Genomic DNA, 12,618 nt, shown 5'->3' on the forward strand with positions numbered 1-12,618 from the left:
GGACGGGAATTGAATTGTGCATGCCCTTTATTTAAGCGCGCGCTCATGTGACGCCATATATCGCGTGCGAGAAAGCAAGAGTAAATTAGAGCTCTTTTACCGGTTGTTTATCGCAATATCTTTGTCATATTTCATCGGTACTAGGGTTAAACACATGTTTGAGCGGACGCAAGTAACCCTGAGAAGAAACGAAAACCACTTCAGCACTTGAAAGGCTTTGACCACTTTGGTATACATAGCATAAGCCTAGGGCCAAAAAAGTATGACAAACAAAGGTCGATAAGCAACCGGTAAAAGAGCTCCTAATTTAATCTTGCTTTCTCGCACGCAATGCATGACGTCACGTGTTTTTTTTCAAAATGAGCGATGATAGTGACCGTAATGAATTTTATTACCAGGGCTCTACGAAACCTAAGAACTTTATAATCCCACTGCGTTAACAACGATCAACTTTTCTGGCACTACACCCGTTATTTGCCAGATTAGCCCTTTGGAAGCGCACGCCGAAAAATCTCGGCGTAATCGATAGCGGTTATGCGCTTTGGAAATTAAAGCAATTCAACTCCAAGTAAGACTTCAACTATTTTGTTTCATACAACGTGTATATCTTATACAGTCGAGATATTACATGTGCGGAACACCGCAAACCTCATAGAATTACTTTATGGAAAATACATAACTCAATCTCAGCGTTTACCTATACTTCCGGCGGCAAGAACAACTTTAAAATTGTCATAAACTATAACGAACAACAGAGCCTCCACCTAGTTTGAAATATATAACTCAACGTCATGTTTCGTTACTTCACACGTTCAGCGGTCTATGTCAGAAATGCCACTATCTACTACGCAAGAAATAGAACTATATCGAACTACTTTCAACTCAACAGCCTTTTCAGCTTCCGACTTTCACTTGTTCGGTCTTCCGGAACCACCCTGTTCAATTCTACAATTCTCTAAAGCGAAAAATCGAGCCTTAGACTTGAAGTGAATTTCATAACATCATGAATCGGTGTTTCGCTTCCCGATGCGTCTCTTCCAGGGCTAGTTGCAATGGCTGGATGTTCCTCCTTGCGAATCCCTCGATTATTAAGGGCAACTGTCAGTTTTTTTTCGCCGACCGGAATTTTGTTGTCTGGTGCTTTCTTCCGAGTCATGAAATCACGATCTAAAATAAGGCGATCTGTCTCTTCTCCAGTAGTGGTTTCATGATTCCAAAAAGACCTGTTACTAGCTTTTTCCCTTGCTGCTTTGAAATTCAGAAATTCGCTCTGCGATTTCCGGGTGTTTACCCTGGAGACTGCACTGGGTGATCCCAGGACAAGTCGGGTTTTACAATATTTCTTTTAATGCCTAGTGAGAGGGCAATTCGAGTGGGTCTTTGCTTGTTTGGGGGCCCCTCGCTCATAGTCACCGGCTTGTCGTTGCAACCGAGTTTACCCTTGTTGGGCGCTTGCAATTCGCGCTTCAGAAAAATGGGTATCATTAGAAACGCGTTTCTCTTTCCCTTGCATGGAAACTCGTTGACGACTTCGCACTATCCACAGTATGCGCGGCAGATTGAGTTTTAGTACCACTCCAAGGCTCTTGTGTGATGTCTTTGTCCGGCAACTGTTCATTTTCCTTAAGCAGAATTTTTTTTTCGCTTAAGGCAGTTTAAGTGGGGATGGAAACAGAACTATAGATGTATTTTAGCGATTCTTTTGTTGTAAATTCTCTGTCCCCAAAATCTTTCGCAAGATATTTGAGATCCAGCTGCAAGGGATTAAAGATGGCCACGTAGAAATTTCGCTCTGCATGAAAAGGTCATGTTTACGGCAAATGGTCAAAATGAAGAACAACTTTCGAATGCTGCTTCTTTAACACCGGCAGCGCGCAGTTTTCAGCTTGACAAATGTCAAATTCACCTTCAGTCAATCAACATTCGTTTTCTCTCAGACAGATAGGAGCCAGTTCATTACCAGTGACGGAAGTTGAATGAATTCAGCAGGCTTCTATTTCTAGACTGAGAGAAAATTGAAAACGTGTCTCAGGCATGAGAGCAATTTCTGTTAAAAATGCTGTTGTGTAGGGTCACCATGTTTATTTTTCAGGAAGTCCGCATTGGAGATATTTTCGACTTTTTTCCTGAGATGTATAACTTACATTACCCTTACGCAGTAATGGTGATAAACGCGGGTAAAGTAGTTAGACATCTTCCGACGAGCTTTGCAGAACACATTTACAGGCTAGTTTTGGAACTGAAGAGTAAAATTACTGTCCTTTGGTAAGTTTACATTTTCTATTGTATTGGTTTGTCGAAAGTTATTTTCTTATTAAAAATACGATCTCATTGATGAGGATTACGCGGCATGAGACTGAACGTCACACACAAAATTTTGGCCCATGGATCTCTAGCTATAGAATGTTCAGAGGAGGGTTTTCAAATAAGTACTTGATTCTTTTAGTTTCGTGAGGTTTTGACACTGAGATTTCGCTAAAAATTGGAGTTCATGAAATTTCGAGGAAAATGTGTCGTTTCCATTGCTTAGGTTGAGTTAAGATTAACACAAACATATATACCAGTGATTTGAATCCATTCCTCTTCCAGTGAGATTACTGGGATGCCTGAACCGATTCCAAGACCTTGGCCCTTTATGTGGCACAGAGTTAGAGGGATAGCAATAACCTGTCGATATATTATTTACTGTGAAAGAAGGAGAATATCCTCAGTTTGGTTTAAACTGCAGTTATCACTGAAGCATGTTCCTGGAGGCTCGCTATCTCACTCGTGACCATTTTAGTTTTTTGTTCTCTTTTTCAATACAAGCAACAATGGGGCATAGCTTACCGTTTACGGTAGTATATTAAAGGACTATAAAAGCCATAGGTTTCATCATCTGCCAGTATATTTCATAAATAGAATTAACGTTAAAACCGGACTAGCGACTAAGTTTTACACTTCCGTTGATTATATTTACAACAACAACCAATGTACCCTAAAACAGAAACAAAAAGAAAAGGATCAAACTCCACCAAACACAAGACAAGGCAATGACCTTTCACATGTAAACCCGTTGAAGTTTAGACTTCTTTGTTTCACGAGAGGTTCACTGCTCGTACCCTGCATGCAGGCCAGTTAACAGTGGCTCCACAAAATGTCCATGGTAAAAACCACAGTTTTCCATGATTACAGTGTGTATCCCCGTTCTAGATTGCAGACCAATCGTTTTTTGCAGTTCAACTGCCTCCTCAAAAAACAAGAGCATAATGTTTATATAATCCACTCCTTGAACCCAATGCAGCAGATGTAAATAATGTGTATGTTGCGTTGAAGGCATATTTTTGAAATTCAAATGCCGCTTGGCTGACGTAACTGCTTCCAAAATGTCGATTTGCCGTTATTTTTAGAACGCTGCATTTGTCAAAAATGTGCAGTGTTGCTGGATTGAGATCGCTTACCAGATCAAAGTATGTATCATTCAGGGCAACATTATTTGCTGTTGTTATTCCTAAGGTGTTACACTTAACGTTTTGTGAGACATGAAAGATCTGACCTGGCGCATTTAGTTATAAAGAGTTCACTCGGTACATCTAAGGGATGAACGGCGGACAAGGTGCAAGCTATCCTGGTTAACTGTGCGATCTGCCGCTGAGAAATGCGTTCGTAACATAAATCCAGAACTCTGTCAAGAAACATCAGAGCCAACTTGGTGCCGTGGACGTAGACTGCCACCTTTTCAATTTTCCACCATCTTTATCACTGGAAACATCCCCATCAGTTCCTTTTTCGCCGTTCACGACGTTCAGTTACCATGCATAATATAGTAAATTTGTTTTCGGTAACGGCAGTTTTGTATTTCTAACCATTCGGTCCTCCCGAGTTCGCAATTGGCTAAAAACAATTAAGTTTGAATTCATTTTTCGTGACCTGAACTGTGATTGGACAGTTTTGTTTCTAAAAGTGACCCCGGTTAATGTAACTCCCCTGTAAAATGCTAATAGCTGAGTGAGGTTGGACCAACCGGGAAAATATTTGGCTATCGGTTCAAGCCAAATAATTCCTGCCTGGCCATTCCAGTCAGTCAATAAGTAAATATTACTGCTTCTCATTGTTTTTTTACAGTATTAACACTGTGCAACTAGAGAGTCAAGTAACTTCCATCCGTGGATACGAAATAAAGAACCAGACAGCAACGTTCTAAAACTCCCCATGGCAAGATTTAAAACTGACAGAGAAGAGCCTACCACTATAAAAAGCGGTCCCTTATGTCATATATAGACTCTATAGCAAGATGCTATACTTACAATTGACATCTAGTGCAGCAGCATCGGATGTAGCGTTTCCAAGGCTGTTGTTTGCCACACATCGATAGTTACCATTATCTGTTCTTTTCACTTTCGTTATTGTCAACTGCTTCTTGTCTGCTGAAAAACTGATCCTAGAATTGATGGTTGTATTTACTTGAAATCCATCTGTAGTCCATGATATTGACGGTGCTGGATTTCCATCAACGTTACAAGATAAAGTCACGTTATCTCCTTCTGTTACAGCTGTATTTTGAGGATCAACAGTGATGTCAGGTGGATCTGTAAAAAAGCAGACAAGTGTTGTAATAAGGGGACATTTCGAAATAACGCAAAAATATTTCGGGACTATACACAGCCTGCATTTACGTTTAAAGTAAATTTTTAAGTCATCAAATTACAGTGCGCCTACCGCTACCAAGGCTATCCTAGCAAATTATTTGCCAACTCATGAACAGCGCTTGAGTGTTCAACGATGAACATGACCACTAACTTGTCGCTTCTGCAGTGCACAGCTTACTTAGATGAATGAATTGTCGGAAGTGTAGTGTTAACATCCAAGGTTTTCATTGGTTAAATTTGAACAGGGTCTTGGCCTCCCTGGTTCAAGCCTATCGCAATGTAAGCGTTTGCTAGAAACTATGGAAGGGCCAATTTTATGAAGTTTATCTTGTTAAATAATCAAAAACATAAAGACAGAAGTCACTGATTTCTGTTTCCTGGTTTCGTTCCAGAGCCGGAAGGGGTGAGGAGCTTTTCCAAAGCTTGCAAACTTAAGGAGAGCATCGTTCGGTCTTGATCAATTACTTGGACCCAATAGCCAGTGTAGCAACATCGAAGATGCATTTCCAGGAATGTTTATAAGAAGATACTGCACTTACACTGTACATCCAGTCTAGCAACATCGGAAGTCTCATTTCCAAGGCTGTTGTTCGCCAGACATCGGTATTCTCCACTGTCTGTCCTGTTCACATTCGTTATTGTCAAGAGCTTTTTGTCTTCTGAAAAACTGATACTGGAATTGTTACTTGTATTTACAGGAAATCCATTTCTGGTCCATGATATTGTCGGTTGTGGATTTCCCGTAGCGTTACAGGATAAAGTCACATTGTCTCCTTCTGATTTTGTTTGGTTTTCTGGATGAAGAGTGATCTCGGGTTGATCTGTAACAATACAACAATCCGCCTAAGAAATGTCAACATAACAATGTGCATGCCCGAAAAAACTGAAATGGGACGGCATGCTTCTCATGACATCTAAATTTGAATTCATAAATGGGCTCAATTCGATAAGCACTATACTTTGTCAAGTATTTCATGTTAGATCGGTTATGTGAGTTCATGAGTACGAATCAGCTCTAAGTTACGGGTTTACTGCAGCCACTGTCAAGACTATGCTTAATAGTCTCGTGATTCCTTTAAAGCAACATTGATAATCAGACTTATTGTCCTTTCTGTGTAGGTTGGTAATAGTGCAACTGTTTGGTTTCGATTTATTAACCAAGATACTACACTTACATTGTACATCCACTGTAGCAGCATCGGATGTAGCGTTTCCAAGGCTGTTGTTTGCCACACATCGATAGTTACCATTATCTGTTCTTTTCACTTTCGTTATTGTCAACTGCTTCTTGTCTGCTGAAAAACTGATCCTGGAATTGATGGTTGTATTTACTTGAAATCCATCTGTAGTCCATGATATTGACGGTGCTGGATTTCCATCAACGTTACAAGATAAAGTCACGTTATCTCCTTCTGTTACAGCTGTATTTTGAGGATCAACAGTGATGTCAGGTGGATCTGTAAAAAAGCAGACAAGTGTTGTAATAAGGGGACATTTCGAAATAACGCAAAAATATTTCGGGACTATACACAGCCTGCATTTACGTTTAAAGTAAATTTTTAAGTCATCAAATTACAGTGCGCCTACCGCTACCAAGGCTATCCTAGCAAATTATTTGCCAACTCATGAACAGCGCTTGAGTGTTCAACGATGAACATGACCACTAACTTGTCGCTTCTGCAGTGCACAGCTTACTTAGATGAATGAATTGTCGGAAGTGTAGTGTTAACATCCAAGGTTTTCATTGGTTAAATTTGAACAGGGTCTTGGCCTCCCTGGTTCAAGCCTATCGCAATGTAAGCGTTTGCTAGAAACTATGGAAGGGCCAATTTTATGAAGTTTATCTTGTTAAATAATCAAAAACATAAAGACAGAAGTCACTGATTTCTGTTTCCTGGTTTCGTTCCAGAGCCGGAAGGGGTGAGGAGCTTTTCCAAAGCTTGCAAACTTAAGGAGAGCATCGTTCGGTCTTGATCAATTACTTGGACCCAATAGCCAGTGTAGCAACATCGAAGATGCATTTCCAGGAATGTTTATAAGAAGATACTGCACTTACACTGTACATCCAGTCTAGCAACATCGGAAGTCTCATTTCCAAGGCTGTTGTTCGCCAGACATCGGTATTCTCCACTGTCTGTCCTGTTCACATTCGTTATTGTCAAGAGCTTTTTGTCTTCTGAAAAACTGATACTGGAATTGTTACTTGTATTTACAGGAAATCCATTTCTGGTCCATGATATTGTCGGTTGTGGATTTCCCGTAGCGTTACAGGATAAAGTCACATTGTCTCCTTCTGATTTTGTTTGGTTTTCTGGATGAAGAGTGATCTCGGGTTGATCTGTAACAATACAACAATCCGCCTAAGAAATGTCAACATAACAATGTGCATGCCCGAAAAAACTGAAATGGGACGGCATGCTTCTCATGACATCTAAATTTGAATTCATAAATGGGCTCAATTCGATAAGCACTATACTTTGTCAAGTATTTCATGTTAGATCGGTTATGTGAGTTCATGAGTACGAATCAGCTCTAAGTTACGGGTTTACTGCAGCCACTGTCAAGACTATGCTTAATAATCTCGTGATTCCTTTAAAGCAACATTGATAATCAGACTTATTGTCCTTTCTGTGTAGGTTGGTAATAGTGCAACGGTTTGGTTTCGATTTATTAACCAAGATACTACACTTACATTGTACATCCACTGTAGCAGCATCGGATGTAGCGTTTCCAAGGCTGTTTTTTGCCACACATCGATAGTTACCATTATCTGTTCTTTTCACTTTCGTTATTGTCAACTGCTTCTTGTCTGCTGAAAAACTGATCCTGGAATTGATGGTTGTATTTACTTGAAATCCATCTGTGGTCCATGATATTGACGGTGCTGGATTTCCATCAACGTTACAAGATAAAGTCACGTTATCTCCTTCTGTTACAGCTGTATTTTGAGGATCAACAGTGATGTCAGGTGGATCTGTAAAAAAGCAGACAAGTGTTGTAATAAGGGGACATTTCGAAATAACGCAAAAATATTTCGGGACTATACACAGCCTGCATTTACGTTTAAAGTAAATTTTTAAGTCATCAAATTACAGTGCGCCTACCGCTACCAAGGCTATCCTAGCAAATTATTTGCCAACTCATGAACAGCGCTTGAGTGTTCAACGATGAACATGACCACTAACTTGTCGCTTCTGCAGTGCACAGCTTACTTAGATGAATGAATTGTCGGAAGTGTAGTGTTAACATCCAAGGTTTTCATTGGTTAAATTTGAACAGGGTCTTGGCCTCCCTGGTTCAAGCCTATCGCAATGTAAGCGTTTGCTAGAAACTATGGAAGGGCCAATTTTATGAAGTTTATCTTGTTAAATAATCAAAAACATAAAGACAGAAGTCACTGATTTCTGTTTCCTGGTTTCGTTCCAGAGCCGGAAGGGGTGAGGAGCTTTTCCAAAGCTTGCAAACTTAAGGAGAGCATCGTTCGGTCTTGATCAATTACTTGGACCCAATAGCCAGTGTAGCAACATCGAAGATGCATTTCCAGGAATGTTTATAAGAAGATACTGCACTTACACTGTACATCCAGTCTAGCAACATCGGAAGTCTCATTTCCAAGGCTGTTGTTCGCCAGACATCGGTATTCTCCACTGTCTGTCCTGTTCACATTCGTTATTGTCAAGAGCTTTTTGTCTTCTGAAAAACTGATACTGGAATTGTTACTTGTATTTACAGGAAATCCATTTCTGGTCCATGATATTGTCGGTTGTGGATTTCCCGTAGCGTTACAGGATAAAGTCACATTGTCTCCTTCTGATTTTGTTTGGTTTTCTGGATGAAGAGTGATCTCGGGTTGATCTGTAACAATACAACAATCCGCCTAAGAAATGTCAACATAACAATGTGCATGCCCGAAAAAACTGAAATGGGACGGCATGCTTCTCATGACATCTAAATTTGAATTCATAAATGGGCTCAATTCGATAAGCACTATACTTTGTCAAGTATTTCATGTTAGATCGGTTATGTGAGTTCATGAGTACGAATCAGCTCTAAGTTACGGGTTTACTGCAGCCACTGTCAGGACTATGCTTAATAGTCTCGTGATTCCTTTAAAGCAACATTGATAATCAGACTTATTGTCCTTTCTGTGTAGGTTGGTAATAGTGCAACTGTTTGGTTTCGATTTATTAACCAAGATACTACACTTACATTGTACATCCACTGTAGCAGCATCGGATGCAGCGTTTCCAAGGCTGTTGTTTGCCACACATCGATAGTTACCATTATCTGTTCTTTTCACTTTCGTTATTGTCAACTGCTTCTTGTCTGCTGAAAAACTGATCCTGGAATTGATGGTTGTATTTACTTGAAATCCATCTGTGGTCCATGATATTGACGGTGCTGGATTTCCATCAACGTTACAAGATAAAGTCACGTTATCTCCTTCTGTTACAGCTGTATTTTGAGGATCAACAGTGATGTCAGGTGGATCTGTAAAAAAGCAGACAAGTGTTGTAATAAGGGGACATTTCGAAATAACGCAAAAATATTTCGGGACTATACACAGCCTGCATTTACGTTTAAAGTAAATTTTTAAGTCATCAAATTACAGTGCGCCTACCGCTACCAAGGCTATCCTAGCAAATTATTTGCCAACTCATGAACAGCGCTTGAGTGTTCAACGATGAACATGACCACTAACTTGTCGCTTCTGCAGTGCACAGCTTACTTAGATGAATGAATTGTCGGAAGTGTAGTGTTAACATCCAAGGTTTTCATTGGTTAAATTTGAACAGGGTCTTGGCCTCCCTGGTTCAAGCCTATCGCAATGTAAGCGTTTGCTAGAAACTATGGAAGGGCCAATTTTATGAAGTTTATCTTGTTAAATAATCAAAAACATAAAGACAGAAGTCACTGATTTCTGTTTCCTGGTTTCGTTCCAGAGCCGGAAGGGGTGAGGAGCTTTTCCAAAGCTTGCAAACTTAAGGAGAGCATCGTTCGGTCTTGATCAATTACTTGGACCCAATAGCCAGTGTAGCAACATCGAAGATGCATTTCCAGGAATGTTTATAAGAAGATACTGCACTTACACTGTACATCCAGTCTAGCAACATCGGAAGTCTCATTTCCAAGGCTGTTGTTCGCCAGACATCGGTATTCTCCACTGTCTGTCCTGTTCACATTCGTTATTGTCAAGAGCTTTTTGTCTTCTGAAAAACTGATACTGGAATTGTTACTTGTATTTACAGGAAATCCATTTCTGGTCCATGATATTGTCGGTTGTGGATTTCCCGTAGCGTTACAGGATAAAGTCACATTGTCTCCTTCTGATTTTGTTTGGTTTTCTGGATGAAGAGTGATCTCGGGTTGATCTGTAACAATACAACAATCCGCCTAAGAAATGTCAACATAACAATGTGCATGCCCGAAAAAACTGAAATGGGACGGCATGCTTCTCATGACATCTAAATTTGAATTCATAAATGGGCTCAATTCGATAAGCACTATACTTTGTCAAGTATTTCATGTTAGATCGGTTATGTGAGTTCATGAGTACGAATCAGCTCTAAGTTACGGGTTTACTGCAGCCACTGTCAAGACTATGCTTAATAATCTCGTGATTCCTTTAAAGCAACATTGATAATCAGACTTATTGTCCTTTCTGTGTAGGTTGGTAATAGTGCAACGGTTTGGTTTCGATTTATTAACCAAGATACTACACTTACATTGTACATCCACTGTAGCAGCATCGGATGTAGCGTTTCCAAGGCTGTTTTTTGCCACACATCGATAGTTACCATTATCTGTTCTTTTCACTTTCGTTATTGTCAACTGCTTCTTGTCTGCTGAAAAACTGATCCTGGAATTGATGGTTGTATTTACTTGAAATCCATCTGTGGTCCATGATATTGACGGTGCTGGATTTCCATCAACGTTACAAGATAAAGTCACGTTATCTCCTTCTGTTACAGCTGTATTTTGAGGATCAACAGTGATGTCAGGTGGATCTGTAAAAAAGCAGACAAGTGTTGTAATAAGGGGACATTTCGAAATAACGCAAAAATATTTCGGGACTATACACAGCCTGCATTTACGTTTAAAGTAAATTTTTAAGTCATCAAATTACAGTGCGCCTACCGCTACCAAGGCTATCCTAGCAAATTATTTGCCAACTCATGAACAGCGCTTGAGTGTTCAACGATGAACATGACCACTAACTTGTCGCTTCTGCAGTGCACAGCTTACTTAGATGAATGAATTGTCGGAAGTGTAGTGTTAACATCCAAGGTTTTCATTGGTTAAATTTGAACAGGGTCTTGGCCTCCCTGGTTCAAGCCTATCGCAATGTAAGCGTTTGCTAGAAACTATGGAAGGGCCAATTTTATGAAGTTTATCTTGTTAAATAATCAAAAACATAAAGACAGAAGTCACTGATTTCTGTTTCCTGGTTTCGTTCCAGAGCCGGAAGGGGTGAGGAGCTTTTCCAAAGCTTGCAAACTTAAGGAGAGCATCGTTCGGTCTTGATCAATTACTTGGACCCAATAGCCAGTGTAGCAACATCGAAGATGCATTTCCAGGAATGTTTATAAGAAGATACTGCACTTACACTGTACATCCAGTCTAGCAACATCGGAAGTCTCATTTCCAAGGCTGTTGTTCGCCAGACATCGGTATTCTCCACTGTCTGTCCTGTTCACATTCGTTATTGTCAAGAGCTTTTTGTCTTCTGAAAAACTGATACTGGAATTGTTACTTGTATTTACAGGAAATCCATTTCTGGTCCATGATATTGTCGGTTGTGGATTTCCCGTAGCGTTACAGGATAAAGTCACATTGTCTCCTTCTGATTTTGTTTGGTTTTCTGGATGAAGAGTGATCTCGGGTTGATCTGTAACAATACAACAATCCGCCTAAGAAATGTCAACATAACAATGTGCATGCCCGAAAAAACTGAAATGGGACGGCATGCTTCTCATGACATCTAAATTTGAATTCATAAATGGGCTCAATTCGATAAGCACTATACTTTGTCAAGTATTTCATGTTAGATCGGTTATGTGAGTTCATGAGTACGAATCAGCTCTAAGTTACGGGTTTACTGCAGCCACTGTCAGGACTATGCTTAATAGTCTCGTGATTCCTTTAAAGCAACATTGATAATCAGACTTATTGTCCTTTCTGTGTAGGTTGGTAATAGTGCAACTGTTTGGTTTCGATTTATTAACCAAGATACTACACTTACATTGTACATCCACTGTAGCAGCATCGGATGCAGCGTTTCCAAGGCTGTTGTTTGCCACACATCGATAGTTACCATTATCTGTTCTTTTCACTTTCGTTATTGTCAACTGCTTCTTGTCTGCTGAAAAACTGATCCTGGAATTGATGGTTGTATTTACTTGAAATCCATCTGTGGTCCATGATATTGACGGTGCTGGATTTCCATCAACGTTACAAGATAAAGTCACGTTATCTCCTTCTGTTACAGCTGTATTTTGAGGATCAACAGTGATGTCAGGTGGATCTGTAAAAAAGCAGACAAGTATTGTAATAAGGGGACATTTCGAAATAACGCAAAAATATTTCGGGACTATACACAGCCTGCATTTACGTTTAAAGTAAATTTTTAAGTCATCAAATTACAGTGCGCCTACCGCTACCAAGGCTATCCTAGCAAATTATTTGCCAACTCATGAACAGCGCTTGAGTGTTCAACGATGAACATGACCACTAACTTGTCGCTTCTGCAGTGCACAGCTTACTTAGATGAATGAATTGTCGGAAGTGTAGTGTTAACATCCAAGGTTTTCATTGGTTAAATTTGAACAGGGTCTTGGCCTCCCTGGTTCAAGCCTATCGCAATGTAAGCGTTTGCTAGAAACTATGGAAGGGCCAATTTTATGAAGTTTATCTTGTTAAATAATCAAAAACATAAAGACAGAAGTCACTGATTTCTGTTTCCTGGTTTCGTTCCAGAGCCGGAAGGGGT

At 39.9% G+C, this 12,618-nt stretch overlaps 1 protein-coding gene across 1 annotated transcript in view; it reads right to left on the bottom strand.

The window, feature by feature from the left end:
* Positions 1-12,441, bottom strand: part of LOC110050515 (uncharacterized) — a 59,866-nt gene extending 47,425 nt beyond the window's left edge. The window contains exons 1-12 of the mRNA XM_089276669.1: positions 12,392-12,441; positions 11,872-12,230; positions 11,236-11,517; positions 10,355-10,636; positions 9,719-10,000; positions 8,838-9,119; positions 8,202-8,483; positions 7,321-7,602; positions 6,685-6,966; positions 5,804-6,085; positions 5,151-5,449; positions 4,287-4,683 (exon numbers count right to left, since the gene is read on the bottom strand). Coding sequence (XP_089132795.1) covers positions 4,287-4,683; positions 5,151-5,449; positions 5,804-6,085; positions 6,685-6,966; positions 7,321-7,602; positions 8,202-8,483; positions 8,838-9,119; positions 9,719-10,000; positions 10,355-10,636; positions 11,236-11,517; positions 11,872-12,230; positions 12,392-12,441 — 3,361 coding nt within the window. The remainder of the gene's footprint in view (positions 1-4,286; positions 4,684-5,150; positions 5,450-5,803; positions 6,086-6,684; positions 6,967-7,320; positions 7,603-8,201; positions 8,484-8,837; positions 9,120-9,718; positions 10,001-10,354; positions 10,637-11,235; positions 11,518-11,871; positions 12,231-12,391) is intronic.
* Between the last annotated feature and the right edge of the window lie 177 nt (positions 12,442-12,618).

This window comes from Orbicella faveolata, unplaced genomic scaffold (assembly GCF_042242905.1).
Source record: "Orbicella faveolata isolate gen_17 unplaced genomic scaffold, um_ofav_v1 contig_46, whole genome shotgun sequence".
Classification (NCBI taxonomy): Eukaryota; Metazoa; Cnidaria; class Anthozoa; order Scleractinia; family Merulinidae; genus Orbicella; species Orbicella faveolata.